Source organism: Lepisma saccharinum, chromosome 12 (genome assembly GCF_977018435.1).
Source record: "Lepisma saccharinum chromosome 12, izLepSacc3.1, whole genome shotgun sequence".
Classification (NCBI taxonomy): Eukaryota; Metazoa; Arthropoda; class Insecta; order Zygentoma; family Lepismatidae; genus Lepisma; species Lepisma saccharinum.
The window spans coordinates 54134949-54159952 of NC_139240.1; the positions used below are offsets into that span (position 1 = coordinate 54134949).

At 38.3% G+C, this 25004-nt stretch overlaps 2 protein-coding genes across 4 annotated transcripts in view; both read left to right on the forward strand.

Moving 5' to 3' along the window:
* Window positions 1-199: 199 nt before the first annotated feature.
* Window positions 200-14629, forward strand: LOC145996100 (cytochrome P450 6k1-like). 2 transcript variants are annotated; one of them, XM_083132361.1, is made up of 5 exons: window positions 200-324; window positions 9927-10937; window positions 11551-11775; window positions 12380-12631; window positions 14125-14629. In XM_083132361.1, the coding sequence occupies exons 2-5, from the start codon at window positions 10013-10015 to the stop codon at window positions 14295-14297; spliced, it is 1575 nt and encodes a 524-aa protein (XP_082988487.1). In that variant the 5' UTR covers window positions 200-324; window positions 9927-10012; the 3' UTR covers window positions 14298-14629. The 2 variants fall into 2 exon arrangements, with proteins under 2 accessions (XP_082988487.1, XP_082988486.1); XM_083132360.1 differs by lacking the exon at window positions 200-324 and adding an exon at window positions 2770-2882.
* A 3864-nt stretch (window positions 14630-18493) lies between these two features.
* The window catches only part of LOC145996102 (cytochrome P450 6k1-like), a 47703-nt gene continuing 41192 nt past the window's right edge, over window positions 18494-25004 (forward strand). Inside the window, exon 1 of one of the 2 annotated variants that reach the window (XM_083132364.1) lies at window positions 18494-18620. The gene's annotated coding sequence lies outside the window, so the exon portion shown is untranslated. Of the gene's footprint in view, window positions 18621-21630; window positions 21764-25004 lie in introns of those variants that run through there. The other variant, XM_083132365.1, reaches the window with a different exon arrangement.

Here is a 25004-nt window from a genome sequence, read left to right on the forward strand (position 1 = left end):
AAAATTAAATAATTCACTGTCCGAACCACTATGTGCCTCCACTGGGTAGCAAATGTATCCGTCACAGTAATCGTGTTGAGATAAGTAAGAGATAAGGTTCGTGTTATATGTGAGTGTGAATAGAGAAACCGTTCGCAGAATCGAAGTCACCATGATTTTCCATTTCTATGAATGTCTTAACCTTCACATTCATGGCATTGACTGTGAAGAACAAAGGATCCCTCAGAAACATATAGTCTTTCATTTCAGTGGATTTTGTTCGTTGTGGAAGAAAAGGTCATCATGCCGGTGCGTTTATAATTAATGTAGGCCAAGAATCCAAAGGTAAGTAATGCATATTTAATTAATGTATTTCTGTACCATTCAACATTTCAATTAGTTCAACATTATTACGTATTAACAGTGGATTATATACCTTTCAGGAGGTGCAAAATAGAATTCTAAAACTTTGAATTTTGCTGGGTGTCCATGTAATAAAAAAATGCACCAAATATTAACACTGGTGGCTTTGTCAAGAGGCCCACGTAACCCAATTGTTAGCATTCTTTTCTTTAGTTTGATTGTTGACACACCGTTATATTGATGCTCCCACCGGGTATCGAACCCGATACTATTCTTCTACGTAGATTCCGATATAACATATTATAATATGAGTAAACTCTTACTTGAGGGGTTGAATACCACAGTGAATTGGGGGGGCGGGGGGCGTGGGAGTACAGTTGCACCCCAGCACAATGGCCTCTTAACGCTAAGCCTTGTCTACCACGACAAAATAAACTGCCCTTCCCCTCATTTTAGCACCGAATCGGCATAACTGAGGAAATGCAATTGTTTACCGTTTTCGTCATGTAAACGAAAAAGTTATGAAGTTAAATCGTCGTTTATGTTTCACACACCAGTAACAGCAGTTCTTTCATCGGAATTGTACCCCTTGAATTAATGCAAGGGTAGGTAAGGTAAAGTTCCTCGTGCATTTTACACTATGCCATGAGGCACGTATAGGGGAATGCGGGGGTAGGACCCCCCACACATTCTATCAATCTCGGTCATTACACTGAAATATCCAGAAATTAAACCTGAAATTCAGTTCATTTTTGTATTGAAGTTTTGAGTTTCCGATAACCACAGACATGTGTCTCTGTATATTAAATGTGTGATAAACTATGGCTTAGAGTGGAGATGATTTGATCAGCACCACGCTCCGTCCGCCTTTATCAATCAGGGTTCCTCCCAGATGCCTATTTAGTTGAGGCTAGGTGAGGCCCAGAGCCGTTTTATGCGGAGCCAAGGCCGGAAAAGTTCCGACCTTAGATCATCCACACCGGGAACCGAACCCAGATCACCCGCTTGTCAGTCAGGCCACCGCGGCTCCTCAATTAACATGACACACGGAAAATGCTGTCATTTAAAGAATTTCGTTTTTAGTATCTAAACACAAAAAATATTTTGCCTAAAAAAAACTTCCTATACAAAAAACAATCAAAACAAACCGTTGAACCTATTGTGGTACAAATTGCTTTCCTTGAGTCGTGATCTTGGAAGACCTTATAAAAAAGAAGAAAAAATAGTTAAAAATGTATGCGAAATATAGAACCGCTCATCTGTTCGGTTCTCTTTTTTTGGGCCACCCAGTACTTGTAAAACAATAAAATTATTATGTGAATGTTTCTTTCTTTATTGACAGCGCAAGGTTGTGCAGAAATTCACAGTTTCTAATCGATTTTTATACAGCATTTTACTTTCTAGACTTCACAGAAAACCTAGCTAGAAAACTTGGAATATACGCTCGTGAAATCTATATACAATTTGCAAAACTGCATACCGACAAAAAATTGTTTTTTATAGTTAGATAAAGTAGACTGTAAGCTTAAATATCCCTACTACAAATAATAATAGGAATAATTGCTGTAACTTACGGCCTGTAAGTCATAGAAAACAACATTTCTTGTTATAAAATATCGCCACAATTTCACCACTCAACCTACATTAACTCTTTTGAGAAATCTCAGGGGGGGGGGGCAAGTGCACCCCTGGCCCCTCTCTGCGAGCGCCCTTGACACAGGTTAGAATAAAACGTTTCCATTGCAAGTCGTTATCATAATAATTCCTCTCACTGCTACGGTTAAATGAACTATAGGATAATTGATTGATTAATTGAATTGGTGTTTGAAGTCCACTTTATGCATAGTAAGGCTAATCGGGACTGGACCTACAGTTTAAAATGGGATCCGAACCACTATGTCCCTCCACCGGGTATCGAACCCGGGGCCCCTTGATTACAAGGCAACGACGCTACCACTGCGCCATCCGGGAGGCTTGAACTATAGGATGAGGAGAAAATTGAAAAAAACATAAACAATTAAGAACCTATTCTCTGAAGCAGCCTCTGGTTCGTCCCCTTTGCAGGCACATTGCACAGTGGTTCGGATCCAAATTCAAACTGTAGGGCCAGTTACGATTACCCTATTTGAACATAAAGTGGACTTAACTGTAAGAAATATTCTCAAGCCTGTTAAACTTTGTGATAAAAGACATGACATTTGAGTCTTCAAAAATATATATTAGGCATAATTATCGTAAAACCTGGAAGTTGGGAAGGGCAATTGGCCCCCATCACCCTCCCCGTGGATCCGCGGCTGTCTGAGTTGCGGACAGTCTATTCACTTAAGCAATGAACACTCAAGTGATAAATATCTCACGACGGCTGGCAACCGTGATTTTTAAACCCCTCCTCCATCCTTGGAGATACCATCAAATCACGTTCCAGCAGCTGTTTTGTTTTTCCTTGCATTGCATCATTGTGGCTGCCCATTTACATACAGTCTCTTCCGAACATTGCGAGTTCATCGATATGTTGTGACGGATCACTGAAAGCACAATACGTAAGTACATTGACTTGCTAAGTCCATTAAATATATTCAGACTTTGCTGATGCTTTAGCTGCATAGGTTTTCATATTCATCATCGGAGGCTATGAAATATCTTCAACTGTCTTCAGCTTCCTTTTGTACCATTTGACCTTGAGTCCAGAGGCCAGTACACAGGACTCTTTTGAGGGGGAGAGTGGGATCCAAAAATGTAAAACAAAGAGAACATCCGAAACGCGATTAAAATTATCTGATATGACATGTGGTGGGCATAGACGGAGTTCTGGAGGGGCCTGGCCCCCCAACTTAAAAAAAGATTAAAGAAATAACACATGATTAAGTTCAGTTACTACATTTTTGTTATGAAGCCATACCGCAAGCCTTGACGTTTGGCATGTGCGGTAATTGCGCCGCAATAGCGGGTCTTAGACGATTTGATTGATGTGTACAATTTGAAGAAAGAATATCGTAAAATGACTTTGTGTTGAGTCAACAGTTACTGCTGGGGGCATCAAAATAACTTTTCAATTTAATTTTTTTAAAATTTCTGAAGCTTACTATTGTACCGTAACTTTTTTCAAGTAATACGAGTATTATATCAATAAAAAAATTATGAAATGCAAAATGCAATAATCGTACTATTTTGCTTCTTTTAAAACTAACAACCAATATACTAATTAATATTTGTTTACTTAAGCGAGAAAATTTAATATTTTCAAATCTAAAAGGCCTAAAACTAAGTGTTCTTAAGTTGTTTTTTTAATTTCCGGGGGAAGGCCTCCGAACCCCTTATAAACTAGGGGATATTCAATAACCTTCAGGTACATCATATGCTTCTCCTATAGTCTGCCCCCACCCCCAAAGCAAAAGCTCAATCTCCGCCCATGCGGTGGGATTTTCCGGAACTACTCTATGTAGGATACTATGTTGTGTTGAAGTCGTTCAAAGCATGGGAAACGTTCGAAAGAGAAACGTTTAGTCGTTTTCTGTTCAGTTTTCGAAATCGTTTTGAGGGTCAGGACAAGCGAAAAGTTTACATGTGTTTCCACCCCGTGGAATCAACAAAATCAAATTTGTAAATAAATCAGGGTAAAAAGAATTGATCGACATGGAGGCTAACATTGAAATGTTATCAAGGAAGTTGCGAAGAATGCGCTATTCTGTTCACGTTATTTTCTGAAAAACTTTATGAACAAAAGTTTTTTTTTTCTAAAAGTCATGAAGCGTCTTGCCCAATGCATCCAGATTCCAGATAAACAATCTATATTAATGTATGAAATTTGAATCAGGTGCAAGTCAATTAATTACGAAGATGAAAATAGTTTGAGAATTAATTAATGTCTGTAATCAAAGAGGTAAATAGAAAAAGAAACGCGACATGCTAATGTTGCTGTTTAATTCAGTACGTCCTTTTTTCAGTGAAGATAGCCTCGATGAAATTGTCAATTCTATTATTATTATCCTGTGTTAGAGGAAGAACTGCAACCATATGTTGTCATTTTCGTCCTGACCCAGCTTTTCAAGTACAGGGTTATTGCTTTATTTTCAAATCATTTCCGAGAGCCCCACTTACAACCCGAGGTACAGATGAAATGCACTGCTTTGAAGAACCAGTGCGTATGCATTAGTTTCGTATGCGTTTTCCGTGTTATCTTTGCCTATCATAATTAAATGCTTCGCTCTCAGCACAGCTTCACCTTCGTTAGAGTTCCTGGAATTCACATCGCATTCGCAATATTTAAAGATATCGCGTAATTTGAACGTTTCTTTCCATACCAGCCATTACAACACGCTGCTATTACGTACTGCTGCTGAATGTAAACAAACATTTATCCTACATACAGTGGCCATATTGGAAACGACACTAGCGCTCAGGTGGCAATTTTAATCGCGAATTGTGGTATTCCAGCTAGACGTACAATTATACAGTTGCAATATTACTGGAGGGGCTTCCTGATGGCGCATTGGTACCGTCTTCATCAAGGGATCCCGGGTCCGATACACCATGGAGGCACATGGTGGTTCGGATTTGGCTCCCCGATTAGCCTTTCTGTGCATGAAGTGGACTTAAAACACAAATTCACTTCGAGCAACATTACTGTCCAAAGTAACGGAGAAAATTTAGCTCTTCGATAGTTCTCCTGACTCGACAAATATAATCAGCAACACAATCTTACAAACAAGGGCTGTCACAAAGTGTACACTGGCGAACTTTAAAAAAAAAGGTCTCCCTCCTCTTAGTTAGATTGGAAGGTAGTTGGAAACACTGCATTACTCCTGTATTGGATAAGAAAGTTGGGGAAGGCAGTTGCAGACAAGGCCATCACTACCTTATGCGCACGTGAACTTGTTTCCGGAAAGCTTTCTGTTGGTCTTGTGAGGCATGATCTGGGCAGTTTGTGGAAGAACTTTGTGTTCCTACCCCCCCCCCCCCTCTGTGTATGTGTGTGCGCACACGCGCACGCCAACACCCGTTTCTTTTTAAGTTTGGCGTATTTTTATTGCATCGACTAATTGCTGTTATGGCTGGGAATGAACCAGGTTAGCAATGGGCAAATAAAAAAGTATAAAAAATACCAAAATTCCTGGCATGAGTAGTTAGTAGTAGTAAAGGTTAGGTAAAGTTCCTCGTGCGTATAGCAACGTGCCATGAAGGCACATTTAGGGGATGTGGTAGAGGGCACCGCATATTCTCGAGCTCGGCCATTTTGGAGGTGATACGATCAGCACCACGCTCCAGCCGCCTTGTTTTCGGCAGGGTTGTAGTAGAGATGAGAAAATAGAAATGTTTTGCATTCTGCGTATGTGACAGTATTCTTTGGATATTGTCCCTGAAGTATCTGTTACCATCCTAACCAACAGTTTTATTTAGGATAAACTAGTTGAAGGCCGCGAGTGGTTCCTGAGAAGCAATGAACATATCACAGAATGCGCAATAGTTTAGCTCACGTTTCTTGGGGGGGGGGGAGGGGGGAGAATGATATTCAAATTTATTCTACGAATGCTTACGTCATTGTAACCATGGAGTGTATTTTTCAGACTAACGAGGATCTGGCGTCTAGACACAAGGCCAGTATAATGGTCTGTGGAGTTTGGGCTGTGTCCTACGTTTGTGATTGCCTTTCACAAATTTCATCTTAACACACCTTTCATCTTTATCTATGTGATTACTCAAAAGTGGAAGAAAGGCGAAGTAAAATAAATAAATCAATTGGTCATTGTGTCCCTGCGTTTTTCAATATTTCTTCCTGATCGAAAATTAATGTTTCACCGATGTAATGCATTACTATAGTCATGTGAATTATTATTTTCCGTCATCATAGTGTGCTTAATCATTCCTTAAAACATAGACTTTAACGCTGTTGTCCTTAGTGTAAACGATCTTAACTGTGTGGAAGTTTCTATGTAGGCAAAAAAATGGTTAAGAGTAAATCCCAATTGATTGTTAGAAATTTAAAATATTATAACTCTGACGTGACGCATATTAACTATTCTTAGTTCGCTGTCAAGGAACGATTTCTCCTAACTAAAAAGGATTCCGGCCTCCGTGGTAGAGTGGTTAACACAGCTTGCTTGAACACCGCCTTGGCATTGTGTTCATTCGGTGTTCATTGTGAGTGTCCCTTCATCAATTTCATCGCTCATCCTCATCGTCGCGTTTAGCCAAAAGTGGCAGAAAAGCGAAGTAAAATAAACCAAATCAAACATAAATAAGAAGCTGAAGGGAAAAATATTCCATTACCAAAAATAAAATATATAAAATGCAGTAATTACTTTGTTGACACTGCAGTTTTTTTGGCAGTGTGTAGCTGTCTTAGGGTCGTATGTTCGAATTAGCTGACCTCAAAATATACGAAGAGTGAACGATTAATGGAAATGGGGATGCACATTTCTATTACTTTAGTAAGCGTTCAGTCGTAAATCCTTTGAACACAGTATGATTTTCGTGCAAGGAAGGGTTCCTGGGACATCAACCAGGTCGACGTTTACGTATAACGTTAAGAGGGTATGGATGTATCTCAACAATTGCAACAAATGTTTATGGTCATGGAAATTATTTATACAATTTGTTTGAGTAACGTCGTTTTTTACCTCTTGAAATTAATGGTGACTGGAGATGAAAAGACACACGTGGCAGATTGTAACGTGCTTTGAAGACAGAGGTGTTAAGTTCGAACCATGATTATGGCATGTTTGCCCCATCACATCCATGTTATCAATTGGCCAATCATTCTCATCGCTACGGATTAACCAAGAAGCAAAAAGGCAACGTAATATATCGTAAATAGAAAAAATACAGAAAAGGGGCAAGGAAATGCACATATCGTGCCGAGTCGAGGTTGTGTGTTGCAAGACGGAAATGTGTAACTATTGTCGCAAGAGCACCTTCAATTATATTAGTGCAGAACCATATATCACACAATACAGTGAAATTGTTGTAGGTTGACGTGAATTGTTAATCTGCCTAAACTCTTAAAATATTCTAATGTCAGGTTTTTTGTTCCACTTATTTTTTCAATTTTGAGGGTCTTCATGACCGAGTGCTTTGCATACTGCTCTATGAAACCGGAGACCCTATGTTCGATTGATTTACTTTATTTTACTTCGCTTCTTGTGCCGCTTTTGGCTAAGTTGCAAATATGGAGAAGGCCTCCCCGATGGCGCAGTGGTAGCATCGTCGCCTTGTGATCAAGGGTTCCCGGGTTCGATACCCGGTGGAGGCACATAGTGGTTAGGATCCCACTTTAAACTGTAGGTCCAGTCCCGATTAGCCTTACTGAGCATAAAGTGGACTTCAAACACAAACTCAATCAAATATGGGGATGAGTGACGATATGATGAAATTGATGAATGGACACTCACAAATACATGCCCAGGCCAGGATTCGAACGTGGGACCCCTGGCGTCGTAGCGCATGTGATAACCACTCTGCCACTGGGGCCGGCATCTATTTTCGAAGCTTGGGTAATGTTTAAGAGCTTATTGTGTTCGTTCATTTTTTCTGGTCACTCCGAACATTCGTTTTTATCGTTAAAACTAACAAGAGGGATATAATATGGTTGTAAAAATAGCAAAGTTTTACTTTTTATATTTGTTTTAGAGCTGACAAAAGACGAATGAACAACCTATTTTCATTCATGAAGGAAATAAATCGCCAAATCAGAACCTGATTTCTTCAGAGCTCAAAATGGACAACAAATATTTCTTCCGAGGCCGAATGACCACAGAAAGAAACGCTGTGCTAATTCCTTGATGACTCAAGGTTAACATTGCTCTACTGTGTGGTGTTCACGACTGACAGCTGTGCAGCTCTTCCTTATCTTGGATAGAGTTTCGGCATTGACGCTGTAGTGTTTCCAATTCAATATCGGTTTTTGTCTGTGTTTTTTTGTAAAAGGTGAGGCCTCAATGAGGCCTTACTAAAGATTTACACTGTACAGTTTGGTGCTTATTTTTTAATTCGGATGTATTCGAAATGAAGAATGTTTTCAAATTTGCTATAAGTTTATTTGATATAAGTTTCTTTGGTACTTTAGTATTATACGGACTACCTGTTTTCTGGGGAAGAAAAAAAAAAGTTATGGACATAATAGGACCACTGTATTTGATTAGGTTAGGTTAGGTACTTATCATAATGAATGTCAATTACACAAAGCAATAAATCTCTTGAGCAATGCAATGAGATAGTCCGTATAATACTAAAGTGCCGTTTCTTTCAACCAGTATCACTGAGCACCCACGATAATTCTGTAGAAAATAATATATTTATAAATGAAATTATAGTATTAGCAATGATACCATGAAGAACGTGTGTGAATGTGTCAATACTGATGTTCGAAAAAAGTCGGGGCAAGGTTTAGAAAGACTGGACTCTCCAGGCCAAATCAGGACGTCTGTTAGCCTTGTACTGAATAGTTATAAAACTAAAATTACCAAATATCACAAACCACAAACTTCCGCTGCACAAACGAGAGCCAATTCAATTTATGCAAGGACAAAACCGAAACTCTCGTAAAATTTTAAAAAAAACGTCAATGTTATTTTCCTAGGTTTTTATAGGTACACATTATAACATTTCATAGTTCGAAGGGGGCATGACCCTCTTGGCCCCCTCTTAAAAATCAAACTCTTTTTGAGGAGTGTAACTTTTTTTCCGGTAAAAATAAAACATTCTGGATGTAGTCTATAATTGTAGCTTAAAATATTTTTTTATAATCTTTATAGCTAAATATTGGCTATTTATTTAATGATAATTTGCAAAATACGTATCAGCTGCCATGTTTATTTTCAGTGTAATGATAATTACACTATATACGGTTTAACACAATTAATGTTTTGTATATTTTTGTACACAAAATATTTGCTATTTTTGCCGATAAAAATTATTGAATTTTAAATCAAGATAAATTTAAGTGTGGTTACAGTTTACATTTATTACATATCCCTTCGTATGGGTTCCACCCCATCAGTACATATATTTTGTTTCCATTATTTTCCTTTCTTAAAGCCTAATAAATACCATTAAATAATTACGAGATTAATGTGCTTTCACCAAAAGTGATTCTGATATCTACAAAATTCTTATTTACATTCTTCCATAAATTATTTATTTAAAATTATTTAAATCGGTGATTTTTTTTTCAAAAATAGAAAGGAAGAGAAAAAAGGAAATACATATGGAGATGGAGAGAAAGGTAGATAGTAGGTAGTGAGTGAAGGGTTGTGCTTCTTGTCCATGATAAAATAAAAAGATAACACTGCGAAAGAGGTTGAGGGCACGGAGAACTGAAGAAAGGGACAGGGGAAATGAACTAGAGAGAAGGTAGAAGAGAAAGTGTAATTTTAAGATAAAGAGATTATTGGATACAGAGGGATATAGTGAAAGAGGGAAGACAGAGAGGAAAAGGATGAGAAAGAGAATGGGACAAACGAAGAGAACAAGAGGGAGGGTGAGAAAGAGAGATTGACGCTCTTAATGGTAAGAGCGGATAAGAGACAGATAGAGGAAGATGGGAAACAAAAAACAAGATAGTTTTATTTTCTTCTCTTTTTTCGCAGGAACATAACATACCATCACTGGTGAATTGAACAAACCAATAGAAGCTAATATCACTGCTGAACTGACCTATCCAATAGAAGTCAACATGATATATCACATATTGGCATACATAACTGCGTTTCTTCTAGGAGCAGCAACCTTACTATACTTGTATGGACTACATGTGTACGGGTATTGGAGAAGAAGAGGCATACCATACGTGGAACCCTCGTTCCCCTTTGGCACCATGCGCGACTCAACTTTGCAAAGGAAGGCCTTAAGTTTGGAAACTGTAGATACGTACAGAGCACTGGAGGGGCATAGGTTCGGTGGTATATTCATGCTGCTGAGACCAGCTTTGATGATCAGGGATCCTGATCTTATCAAAACAGTATGCATCAAGGACTTCTCACATTTCGAAGATCATGCTGATTTCTTGGACGAGGACGCCGATCCTCTCAATGGTAGGAATCTCCTGAGGCTCAAAGGCCAGAAGTGGAAGCATATGAGGATTAAGCTGACTCCTACCTTCACCTCTGGGAAGATGAAGAAAATGTACCAGTTCGTCGTAGAGTGTGGTGAAGAACTGGTTAAGTATCTTGAGAATCCTGCGAAGAACCAGGAGGATATCGAAGTGAAGGAAATCTTGGCGAAGTTCACCACTGACGTCATCGCCACGTGCGCGTTTGGAATGCAGGTGAACTCCCTAAAGAATCCTGACGCAGAGTTCAGGAAGATGGGGAAGAAGGCCATGGATCCTCCTAGTTTCTTGCAAGGGATTAAGATTTTCAGTGTCCTGTCTTTCCCTGAGCTTTCCAAATGGTTCGGCTTATCCTTTACACCCAAAGACGTAGAAAGCTTTTTCCGTAAGGTTGTGAAAGAGTCGATGGACTACAGGGAGAAGAACAATATCGTCAGACATGATTTCTTGCAATTGCTCCTCCAACTGAAGAGGAAGGGGAAAATTGAGGATGATGAACACGACACAGAACATAACTACGTCCTGGATGAAGACGCAAACACTGAAGTCGGTAGGTGCACTGTTTAAATGCTGTACAACTAATCTTCTGCCTCCTCTTCTTTAGCTTTCAATATGGACTTGATGTCTTGAATGCTTCTTACAGAAACTATCTTCCATACATTTTCATAACATAAGCAATCTTGCCAGTTCAGTTATCAGATAGAAGTAATTATCGACTTAAAATTAATCTCATATAATCTCAGGTTTAAAATTGATGAAATCAGTTCGTGATATTCCTAATTATGTGAAATTTCAAAATTGCAAGATTGTATTTGTGGCATGGTTGTGTGTTACCTGCTTTATCAAATTAGCAATAATGATCTTCTACTAGTATGAAGTTTAATAGTTTAAATTAATGCAAATCTTTTACATTGCATACAGAGTTGTTTCTCTCAGTCAATCACCAAACTTTTGTATTGGTAATCTCAGATTACTGAATAGCTTTTATAACTTACTAGCCATTACAGACACTCTGAAATTAACTCATTAATCTCAAATGTTCTCGACACCAGATGCATAGTTGAGGTTGTACTCAAATTTTCAATTCAGTTTAACGTTTTTAAATGTAAATTATGTCTTATGTCTCTTGTGACCTTGTTTTCAAACTCTTCTATGTTTTCCAGAATTCACTGATGATGACTTAGCAGCTCAGGCCTTCATCTTCTTCGTCGGAGGCTACGAGACATCATCAACTGTTCTCAGCTTCATCCTCTACGAATTGGCTGTGAATCCAGATGTTCAGAAGCGCTTGCAGGAAGAAGTGGACCAGGCCTTAGCAAAGAGTGAAGGGAAAATGACCTACCAGACAGTCATACAAGACATGGAGTATCTGGATAAAGTTGTATCAGGTAATTCAGTAAATATTCATGATATGTATGTGTACGAACGTGTGTTGTGATGACTTAAAAAATGGTTTCTTCTCCAGTTAAAATTGTTCAATAGAAATTAAAATTGGGTTATAGGCTCCTGCGAAGTTAAATAATTGGCGCTCTCGAATTTGGTGCGTTCGATTTCTGGCAGTGCTCAGAAATTTCAGTGTTGACCCAACCTCTTGAGGGCAAATGGGAAAACACTTCAAAGCAATAGTATTGGACCCCTGTATCTAAAGCCAGAAAACAGCGACGAAGGGAAACGATGGGCTGACCACACATCAGCCAACGGAAAGACGCTTGGGTGGGGCCTTGTCCAGCTGGGTGTATGCGCCAGGTTTTATTTTTTTATTATTATTTTTTTCCTAGACTATATGAAGTAATCCATTGAATTTTCTGAACAAAATGAAGAAGTTGACGTACTGTACATTTTTTTCTATTTTTCTTGTCGAGAAGATATTTCGTGGAAATTAAACCATGAACCACTAAAACAGCACGACGTTCACCTAAAATTTAAATATTTTTAATACAGTAAACTCAAAATAATGTGTTTTAATATCGATTGCTCATTGTTTCTTTCCAGAGGGTCTGAGGAAATATCCTCCAATTGGATTCACTGACCGAGTATGCACAAAGACTTACAAGATCCCAGACTCTGATGTGACTATCCCATCAGGAACGGTTGTGCAGATTCCGATATACGCCATCCAACATGACCCGAAGTTCTACCCAGATCCAGAAAAATTCGACCCGGAACGGTTCGATGAAGACAACAAGAGGAAGAGGTTTGGCCGAACCTTCCTTCCATTCGCAGATGGACCAAGAATGTGTATTGGTAGGTTTGATACATTTTTGGAACCGTGACATGTCTCTACTTCAGATACAATTATCTAATTGGTTTACACGTTCTTAATAAATTTCGTATTTTATAGCATATATTAATATTATAACTCGAGTAATTGGCATGATTTATCTCTGTCAGGATTAAATATGGCTAAATGTTCTAGGACGCGAGGCCAAATTTAATCACAGAGATTTATATTCTGTGACTTTGTTGATGCGAATTGTGAATCAATGGTGTAATGTTGTATACTTCTAACAGATGATCATTTTAAAGATGAAGTGTCTAAAGGACCAAATGCGATCCTGTGGCGTGGTTTCAATTCTTCAAGGGCATGTGTAGTTTAATCTTACAATCTATTTCTCAGTTCTATTGTTCGAACAAATTATTAGCTTTTTCCATTTTCAGAGAATTGTTCAGTGACATGAAAATCCTTGTTTTCATCATCACTAGTGTATGTTTGATCTTGTGTTCACATAATATCTACAACTTTCACTACTACTGATAGTTCCGTTCTGTCAATTACGAAGTTAAGTATTGAATTCAGTGATAGTTTAACGTTCTTTCTTCTGTACGTCTATATTTCATCACTTGTAGCTTTTATGTAATAAACAGTTGACAACACAGTACATTACAAAAATCAGACAGAATACTTCCAGTGCGGAAGCAGGACGTCCAAATGCCCATGTACATCGCTGTAACAGATTGTATCAACTTAAAGCTATAGAAATTTTAACATTTAAGTTAGGTAAACTTTTAGATTTATAATTTCATATCAGTGGCGTCGATTGGCTTCCTTAACCCAGTGGGCCAAGATGCCAAAACGGGGGGGGGGGGGGGGCAAAGACAGTATATTTCACTTTGTAGATAAGGTTTAGCATAGTGCGAGGGCAAAAGTGGTGAAAAGTTGGGAGGAGAAACTGCCCCCCCCCCTAATTTGTCGCCAATATTTCATATAGTTTGGTTAAACCATTGATCTTTCTGTATATAGATGTTGCTTGATGTGATTCATTTTATTTGACTTCGCGTTTTGTGCCTCTTGGCTAATGTGCGAAGATGGGGATGAGTGATGAAATTGATGAATGAACATTCACAAACAACCATGCCCGAGCGGGTTTCGAACCCGGGACCCTTGGTGTCGCAGCGCGATGTGCTAACCACTCAGCTACAGGGTCCGGCATGATGTTGCTTGAATATGCCAGCATACTCAGAATTCATGCTGAAATTACAAACACGACACATAATGCCATCATCAATATTTCGATAATATTTGTATGATACAGAGTACATTTTACATGATTCGTACCGTTTGAGACTTGCATTATATCAATACAAAAATGTACTCTTTTGACATTATAGTAAACTTGCAAGGGTTATCTATATTCATGTCCATGAAACAAAGACTCTGCAACAAATCAAAGTAGTTTGTTTCCTCTCGTGTGTATATAGTCAGGACTATAAATAACGATTTTTGTTTTCTTTCTCAGGTCTACGTTTCGGCTTGATGCAGATGAAAGTGTGTCTGGCATCTCTCGTCTCGAAGTACGAGTTCAAACGCTGTGAGAAGACAAAAGTTCCGTTTGAGTACGATCCTAAAGCGTTGCTTCTAGGAGGAAAGGGAGGCACGTGGGTTAAAATCGTCGAAAGAACCAAGAAATGAACACAGGATGTGTGATTTATATTCTGTGCAATTAAATACTCAATAGCCTACATTTAGTCTTTACACTCGGAAGTGTTGGGCGTGTGTTTTCGCAATACTGTACACCGAAAACATTGTCGTGCCTTACAGAGGTAAATGTATACTCCAAAGGTTCACAGACTTCTCATATTTCTTGCTACAATGTCCAAGTGGTCTTTCATCTCTTTATTAAGCTGAATATTACTCCAGGGAAAGTGTAAGATGAATCTATAGCCACAACGTAGAATATTTTACTATTGATTTTTTTATATATTAATCGACCTGTAATTAAGATAATAAATATGTTAAAATAACTGACTTCTCTGTAGATTATAATAAGGTAAGAAACACCACATAATAACTGTATTGTGAATAATTTTCTACTGTTTGGTGTGTGCAGCAACCGTATGTTCTGCTCAGTGTTCTCACACATTATGCTGCCATTACTGTTTCGGTAATCAAATTGAAAGGGGAGAGGTTGCAGGAAGATTTGTCTATCGCGTTTTCATTGCACAAGTAATACCACATTTCTAAATAATATCTCAATCCCCTCTCTGCTCCAAATTTGAAAATATAAGTTCAATCATGACTATTTCTTAATATGCATCAATGCCTTTCATTACTAGAATTGCAGAAGAAACTATTATTGAACTGCTAGTATTGTGTACGTTAATTGCTAGTGCAATTTCGAAATCTCTGGCTGAAACGTAATAGTCTTGAAACTACAAATACAAGTAAAAATAAATAGCAACATTTCGGCTTCTTAGAAGCTGGCCGCTAAGGCCACTCGTTGGGTATTCTATTCCATTCTCGTTCCAGTTGCTTATTAAGATAAAGCTAAAGATATGTAAATACTGTAATAGCCGCCCCCCGTGCTGGAGTGGTTAGCATATCGCTCGCTCTACGACGCCAAAGGCCCTGGGTTCGGATCTCGGCCTGGACATTGGTGTTCTTTCGTGAGTGTCTCATCATCAATTTCATCATATCACTACTCATCCTCATCTTTGCGATTAGCCAAGAGTGGCAGAAAAAACGAAGTAAAATCAATATAAGCAATCAATCAAATACTGTTATCGTCTAAATGGGGATGGAGCAACGAAAAGGCTACAAAATAGCAAACTAAGGTTTGAGTTCAAATCTCGAACAAGTCATTTGATGCTTGTGTGTTTCGTACACTGAAGGTAGTAAATTAAAGTCTCTTCCAACTGACATGATTATGGGGGTTTCCTTGGCAAATGAACGTTTTGTTCAATCCCTTGTTTATTTCTGTATTCCATATTTTTTTGTTCCATCCTAGTTAGTCGCAGTTGACTAAAACACGGAAATTGAAATGCATCAGTCCATATCGTCCCAATTAAGATAATAGAGTAGATTGTCTACCCAAGAGGTGGACCAAGCAAGATTGATTGATTGATTGATTGATTTGCTATCTTTTACTTCCCTTTTTGTGCCACTTTTGGCTAGGGATGAGTGATGATATGATGAAATTGATAAATGGGCACTAACAAACGTCCATGGCCCAGACCGGGATTCAAACCCGCTCGTAGCGGGATGTGCTAACCACTTCGCCACGGGGGCTGGTCCAAGCAAGATTCAAATTAATATCCTGGTGAATTCGTGTTCGCTCTTACGAAAAAGGATCGTCCCATTGTCGCAATTCCAGCTGCTTGTTTTAAAACCGGAAACAGCTGAAAGTCGTTTTGTTTATTCAGGGTGGCTACAAACAAGCTGAAATGAAATTCCCTGACTTTTCCAGGTTTTCCAGGACGAAATTTACATTTTTCCCTGACAATTACAAACTAAACTAAATCGATGTTTTTGCAAATGGAAATAATAAACTCATACAGATCCAGGTATGGATTTGTTAATTACCAACATTATCTTCTATGAAATTGACTTAATTTCTCTATTCTCTATGATTTGAATTCAAACAGCAAAATAGGGAATTAGTAAAATTATTACAATTCACAAGCTAGGGAAGGAGTACGGAATTTTATCATACGCAGTAAGTTTAAAATAAAATATTTGATAATTTTTAAAGTTACGACTAAATGAGATAAGAGTGAAGAGTGATTGATTAAGAAATACAATTTGAAATTTATCAGTCTCCTTATCCATTCTCCATATTAGGTATTACCACTGAGAATCTATAGAGTAAGAGATATAACAAGCAACTACTGGAAAGAAATTTGTTATCTTGTGCCCCTCCCTTGATACGTTTCTGGATTCGCCACTGGTCAAGTTCAAATTGATCTCATTCTGTGCATTTTATTGTGAGCAATATAACTTGGTAACTTGGTGTACACATAAAGAATTGTGTTAATGTGTTTGTAGTTCTTCTCGTTTGTCGTTACCGTAACATTACGTCATTCCCACAACAGACAAGAAAATTGTTATGACGTGAAAAGTGCACAAATTTCAAGCATAGAAAGGTTTAACTCCAGAATATTAGTCCATGTGTTAAAGTGTTACTTATTTATTATGATAATTAAATAATTCACTATCATGTCTATGTAGTAGAGCTTAATTGTATAGTTATTGGCATTAAATCAGTATTATGAATTGTTTGTTACTAAAATCACTTGTAACTTTTATAAAGAATGATCTAGCAAACGTGGGAAAAGAAAAAATATTCTATTTTTGTTAGCTAGAGCAGCTAGAGTTCTTAACAGTTCGGCAAGGACGGATAGAGAAGGAACAGAAGCAAGAAGAGTGTTGAGTTTGATGTGCTATAGGAAAGTATAGCACATCAGTGATTCAGTTCATTGCTTATCGAACCCTATACCGTTTTCTACAAAGTCTTTCTGGAGAAGAAACTACATATATGGAAGCCTGCTGTTCTATTAAACCATCATGGAATACATCATTGCCTGAATTCACTGCTTATTAGCTGATTAACTATCCTGGATTGTATTCTGTTTTGGATACTACAAACTACGTTCCTTCCGAGTTGTTGTCGAATGAAGAGAAGCATTGGTTGGTGAAGTTGACTTATTTTCAAGATAATTTCTGTATTTAAATATTCTTTATGTACTAAAATTTTTTTCAGAACTTGTAAATTACAATTTCTTCAAAAAATTTCCCCGGACGAGGGGCAATTGTAACGAACCTGAGAGTTTAAGATTTTATATTTATAAGAAGTTAAGATTTTTAAAATGTTTGTTATTTCAAATAATGTTCAAGTTGTCACAGATAATTATACTTAGACTGATACAGTTGTAGTTGCAACTTTTATACATAAATTACTATGCAACGTACTCCAGTTGGACACCAGTCGTCAGAAAATTACTCCGCTACTCCTTTAGTCGGGAACATGAGAATCTACAAATCATCAGGGCTTGCTGGGTAGAAAAGAAAACACAACACTGTTTTCAAAGTTAAAACGCAGTTTTATAAACGCGTATATTTCATAATCACTTACCAGTACAACACTAGAACATTCACTACTAACGTTGGTATATTCCCTCACATAAAGCGAAAGTCAAAGAACATAATTAATTGTTCACTTTCAACTTATCGGCAAGAAGAAAAACTCGAAAAACCAAAATCTATACTTCAATTCTCTCCGTTTCCAAGTTCTTATTATTTTTTCACCTTCAATTGTTTTTCAAACTCAGTCTGTCGTCAGGTGAGAAACATTCAGGTTAGTTCACTTCCTCGGCTGAGATTAGAAAGTGACGTCAACACGAACAGATTTTGACGTATTTATAAACATGTATAAAAGTTGCAACTACAACTGTATCAGTCTAAGTATAATTATCTGTGACAACTTGCACATTATTTGAAATAACAAACATTTTAAAAATCTTAACTTCTTATAAATATAAAATCTTAAACTCTCAGGTTCGTTACAAACTTTTATAAAGAATGATCTAGCAAACGTGGGAAAAGAAAAAATATTCTATTTTTGTTAGCTTGAGTTTGTTCCTTATGCATAGAGTCCACTTTACGCACAGAAAGGCTGATCGAGACTGGACTTATACAATGGGATCCGAACCACTATGTGCCTCCACTGGGTAGCAAATGTGTTCGTCACAGTAATCGTGTTGAGATAAGTAAGAGATAAGGTTTGTGTTACATGTGAGTGTGAGTGTGAGTAGAGAAACCGTTCTTCACAGAATCGCAGTCACCATGATTTTCCATTTCTATGAATGTCTTATCTTGCACGTTCATGGCATTGACTGTGAAGAACAAAGGTACTCTCAGAAACATATAGTCTTTCATTTCAGTGGATTTTGTTCGTTGTGGATGGAAAAGGTCATCATGCCGGCGCGTTTATAATTAATGTAGGCCAAGAATCCAAAGGTAAGTAATGCATATTTAATTGATGTATTTTTGTACCATTTCAATTAGTTCAACATTATTACGTATTAACAGTGGATTATATACCTTTCAGGAGGTGCAAAATAGAATTCTAAAACTTTGAATTTTGCTGGGTGTCCATGTAATAAAAAAATGCACCAAATATTAACACTGGTGGCTTTGTCAAGAGGCCCACGTAACCCAATTGTTAGCATTCTTTTCTTTAGTTTGATTGTTGACACACCGTTATATTGATGCTCCCACCGGGTATCGAACCCGATACTATTCTTCTACGTAGATTCCGATATAACAGATATTATAATATGAATACATTCTTAATTGAGGAGTTGAATACCACAGTGAATTGGGGGGGGGGGGCATGGGAGTACAGTTGCACCCCAGCACAATGGCCTCTTAACGCTAAGCCTTGTCTACCACGACAAAATAAACTGCCCTTGCCCCCAATTTTAGCACCTAATCGGCATAACTGAGGAAATGCAATTGTTTACCGTTTTCGTCATGTAAACGAAAAAGTTATGAAGTTAATTCATCGTTTATGCTGTATACACCAGTGGCGCAGGAACGGGAGGTACAATGTACTCCTCAAATTTTTGAAAGGGGGTACAGTAACAGTTCTTTCATCCGAATTGTACCCCTTCAATTAATGCAAGGGTAGGTAAGGTAAAGTTCCTCGTGCATTTTGCATTATGCCATGTGGCACGTATAGTGGGATACGTGGGTAGAACCCTCATACACATTTTATCAATCTCGGCCATTACACTGAAATATCCAGAAATTGAACCTGAAATTCAGTTCAATTTTTGTACTGAAATTTTGAGTTTTCAATAACCACAAACATGACTCTGTATATTAATTGTGTGATAAATTATGTCTTACAGTAGAGATGATTTGATCAACACCACGCTCCGTCCGCCTTTATCAATCAGGGTTCCCCACAGGTGCCTATTTAGTTGAAGTTGGGTGAGCCCCAGAGCCGTTTTATGCGGGGCCAAGGCCGGAAAAGTTCCGACCTTAGATCACCCACACCGGGAATCGAACCCAGATCACCCGCTTGTCAGTCAGGCCACCGCGGCTCCTCAATTAACATGACACACTTATTAAAAAAAATTGTTTTTAGTATCTAAACACAAAAAATATTTTCCCTACAAAAACTTCCTATCCAAAAAAAAGAAAAAAAAAACGTTGAACCTATTGTGGTACAAATTACTTTTCTTGAGCCGTGATCTTGGAAGACCTTATAAAGAAGAAAAAATAGTTAAAAATGTAGCTATGCGAAATATAGAACCGCTTATGTGTTCGGTTCCCTCTTTTTGGGCCACCCTGTACTTGTAAAACATTAAAATTATTATTTGAATGTTGCTTTCTTTATTGGCAGCGCAAGGTTGTGCAAATGTTTGCAACACACAATAACGCAACTTATCGTCGCTCCCGCACATTGTGGACGCCAATAACTAAAACTTGCAATGCAACAACGTCGCTCACAACGTTATTAGTATACATTGGACCTAGGGAAGGCGTGTGGGGGTGCAAGTTTACACATTGCTGCTAACTAATTTCTTTGTCGGAAAACATAAAACTCTTATACACTCAGGGATTGCTGGGTTTAGAGCACTAAATACAAAAGGTAAGGCTCAGAAATCATGAACAGAATGATTTAATGATCAAGGTACGGCACGAGATTAAAAAGACAGAAACTATTACCAGGCATAGTGTGACTAAACAATAAATTACTTTACGGCCTCCCCGATGTCGCAGTGGTAGCGTCGTCGCCTTGTAATCAAGGGGTCCCGGGTTCGATACCCGGTGGAGGCACATAGTGGTTCGGATCCCACTTTAAACTGTAGGTCCAGTCCCGATTAGCCTTACTGTGCATAAAGTGGACTTAAAACACCAATTCAATCAATCAATCAATAAATTACTTTACAAATTATCCATTTAACAATACTTTTTTTAATTTACAATCTATTTTTCTACAGCATTTTACTTTCTAGACTTCACAGAAAACCTAGCTAGAAATATACAATTTGCAAAACTGCATACCGACAAAAAGTTGTTTTTTATAGTTAGATAAAATAGACTGTAAGCTTAAATATACCCCTACTTCAAATAATAATAATAATAATAGTAATAATTGCTGTAACTTACGGCCTGTAAGTCATAGAAAGCAACATTTCTTGTTATAAAATATCGCCACAATTTCACCACTCAACCTACATTAACTCTTTTGAGAAATCTCAGGGCGGGGGGGGGGGGGCAAGTGCACCCCTGGCCCCTTCCTGCGGGCGCCCTTGACACAGGGCTAGAATACAACGTTTCCATTGCAAGTCGTTATCATAATAATTCCTCTCACTGCCACGGTTAAATGAACTATAGGATGATTGATTGATTAATTGAATTGGTGTTTGAAGTCCCCTTTATGCATAGTAAGGCTAATCTGGACTGGACCTACAGTTTAAAGCGGGATCCGAACCACTATGTCCCTCCACCGGGTATCGAACCCGGGACCCGTCGATTACAAGGCAACGACGCTACCACTGCGCCATCCGGGAGGCCCGAACTATAGGATGAGGAGTAAATTGAAAAAAAACAAAACAATTAAGAACCTATTCTCCGAAGGAGCCTCTGGTTCGTCCCCTTTGCAGGCACATTGCACAGTGGTTCGGATCCAAATTCAAACTGTAGGGCCAGTTACGATTACCCTATTTGAACATAAAGTGGACTTGAATTGTAAGAAATATTCTCAAGCCTGTTAAACTTTGTGATAAAGGACATGACATTTGAGTCTTCAAAAATATATATTAGGCATAATTATCCTAAAACCTGGAAGTTGGGAGGGGCAATTGGCCCCCATCACCCTCCCCGTGAATCCGCGGCTGTCTGAGTTGCGGACAGTCTATTCACTTAAACAATGAATACTCAAGTGATAAATATCTCACGACAGCTGGCAACCGTGATTTTTAAACCCCGCCTCCATCCTTTGAGATACCATCAAATCACGTCCCAGCAGCTGATTGTTGCTGTTCTGTTATCCCTTGCATTGCATCATTGCGGCTGCCCATTTCCAGTCTCTTCCAAACATTGCGAGTTCATCGATATGTTGTGACGGATCACTGAAAGCGCAATACGTAAGTACATTGACTTGCTAAGTCCATTAAATATATTCAGACTTTGCTGATGATTTAGCTGCACAGGTTTTTATATTCATCATCGGAGTCTATGAAATATCTTCAACTGTCTTCAGCTTCCTTTTGCACGATCTGACCTTGAGTCCAGAGGCCAGTACGCAGGACTCTTTTGAGAAGGAGAGTGGGATCCAAAAGTGTGGAACAAAGAGAACATCCGAAATAACGCTGGGTGATCACCAACGCTATTCGCGATTAAAATTATCTGATATGACATCTGGTGGGATTTTCCAGAACCACTCTATGTAGGATATTATGTTGTGTTGAAGTCGTTCAAAGCATGGGAAATGTTTTAAAGAGAAATGTTTAGTCGTTTACTGTTCAATTTTTGAAATTGTTTTGAGGGCAGGCCCGTAGCCAGGAATTCTTTGTAGGGAGGGGGGGCGAAGTCAATCCTAGGGGGGGCAAATTTTTAATATATTGTATCGCTTTGGCAGATATAGCAGGTTACACAGAGGCACTTGCCCCTCCCCCAAAAGAGATAAGTAACAGAAAAGGAATGATATCTTGAAACTCTAACGAACAAAAAAACTTCGAGCAACATCAAAAAGCAAAATTTCGATAATGACCTTTCCAGATTGCCAAAGAATATAAAGTTTAACATAAATAGGCTAATAGGGACTGTATCTACTTGATATTTACAGGTCGATAATATTAATAGACGATTAATATGTACCAACATCTTTGGGCCTCTCTCCAGAACTGATTAAGGGAGCCCTTTACAAATCATGCTTCATAATGATTCCCTCTAGTTTCCAGTATACAAGACATTTACGCACAAAGGAATCTAACAAGAATCCAACACCATTGTGTTGTGTTATGCAAGAAAAATCAAATTAATTAAATAATAATGGTTACATATTATCTACATTTTGATGAATTGTGTAAAAATTTGTAATACATTTTTTGTAGGCCTACTTGCTAAAACATTAAAACATGGGTCCCTTACTCCACCACGGATTCTATTTGCTTCAAATAAAAGACTCTTGCATCATTACAGACAATGTTTGCCTACTGGTTACGTTAATTATTTTGCAAAATATTGTGTTGCTGAAATGCATGTGTTTGACACCCGAAAAACAAATAGGAATCCCTTGATTGATCAATGACTTCTTGGATTACAGTGTCATCATTAATATTTTATATCAAGGTTTATAGAAGGAAATGTTGTATCCTCTTTACATTATGAAAAAAACCTTCCTTTAATAACTATTGTACGAAACCGAACGATATAAGGGGCCTCCTTCACCTTACCCTATTTCCGCGGCACAAGGTCTCTGGGCCGCTTGTCGCCATCACTTTTTAAGCAGAAGCGTACAAACCCCAAATATCAGGGTTTTTTTTTATGCTGATACTGATTTCTGCCAGTCACAGAATGTCTTAAGATATATGAATAAAATTAGGAGAGTCCACTCCATAGCAGAAGAGTTGACATAATTTTTTGTCAAAAAATTAGGTTGTGCCTGAGGTACTTTAATAGACAACGTCTGCTACAGGCACAATGAAGTGTCATTTTCTTGAACCTATATTCATAGGGTGCCGCCTGATAGCACCGACAACTTTCACAGCCTGTACAGGACATCAAGACAAGCAAGTTTTCTCAGTCACTATTTGCTCGTCTAATTCTTCTTTCAATGTTACAAGCAATCGAAATATGCCATCTTCTGTCCTTAATGTATGCAATCCCATTGATAGCTTCGCAGTTGCAAATGTCATTTACTTTTACTTCCGTTTAAAATTCTGAGAGCAATATATAAGATGCTATGGAAATGATATCATGGAAACAGTCAGGCTTAAGACTTAACTTTTCCTTTATGAAATGGATATTATAACACACGCCTATGTTGCTAATCGTGTTTGCGTATGCGAGTGAAGCGACAAGAAAATTTTACGAAATGTACTTTTATTTGTATAAAATTTGAAATCTAGGGGGCAATTGCTCCTCTGCGCCCCCTGCAAGTGCCCTTAGCCGTCTGGAAGAAAAATACAGGAAACACTTGAAAACTAATTCCATCTTGAGTATCCATTTGTCCTGCTATTCTTAGAGTTCAGCTTTCTTTACTTCAATGTTTGTCCCCCCTAGATTGGACTTCCTTCCAAGATTTGCTGGGGGACAATGCCCCTGCCCCTCTGTGGTTGCAGCACTGTTTGTGAGTGCCTCATCATAAATTTCACGTCAACACTCATTTCATGATTAGCTAGATGTGGCAGAAAAGCAACGCTAAGTAAAAAGACATCAAATATCCACTCCCTCTCTCTAGCACATGAATCGTTATTACCAAAAGGTAGACTTGGGAAACAAAAAATTATTCTGTTCAAACTTCATAGCAACACATCCAAGAAAAACGTCCAAATACATTAGGCGCCTTTAATGCAAGACTACTCAAAATGTCAAAACTGTTTGTTACTAGTCTGGCCCCCCACACTTTACCTCCGCACTCGAGGTTCGGTGCACTTCGTACTCGGCTCTGATTTGTCTAGGGGTATCTTTCTTTGTACGACAATGCACGTGGGTTGCTACAAGTCAACATAATTATATAATTAACTACAAGAGACAACGGATAACCTTTGCGAAACCTTATTGCTATAGGGGATAAATTACCTTGTCCAGCATTTGTGAAATTATAAACGGAAATTTTTGGTATTTTCTATAAGTTTAATTAACGTAAAATTTGAAGAATATACATGTCGTATCCGAACGTTCATTTCTCTAATTATCGGGCCAAAACTCTAATTTTGATGTTGGAAATCTCTATTGTTTGTACCTGGATGCTTTACATTTCATGAATTACATCGGGAGTACGCTTGTCACAAGGTTGACTCGCGTTACTCCAAGAAACGTCTTAACAGGCGCGAGGCCGCCCGACGTGTACATTTCTCAACCTCTACGGTGACAAGGCACTAGGCTGCCCGGCGCACCGTAATTACTTCAAAATAACATCCAGTACAAACTACCTTTTTACCTGTAAACTGGACACCAATGCACTAGCTTGCCCGGCAATCCAATCTCTTACAGCATCCGTTTCTGGAGACCTGTCCTCCGGTCCTAGCTGACCGAAGCAAAAACAGCCTCTCCCTTCCAAGTCTCAGTTCCAACAGCCGACTTCCCCTACTCTCATCTGGGAGTTTATATACGTTTTGTTGGCGTCTGTTGCCAACGGCCCTTCTTTCAAAATGTTTAATC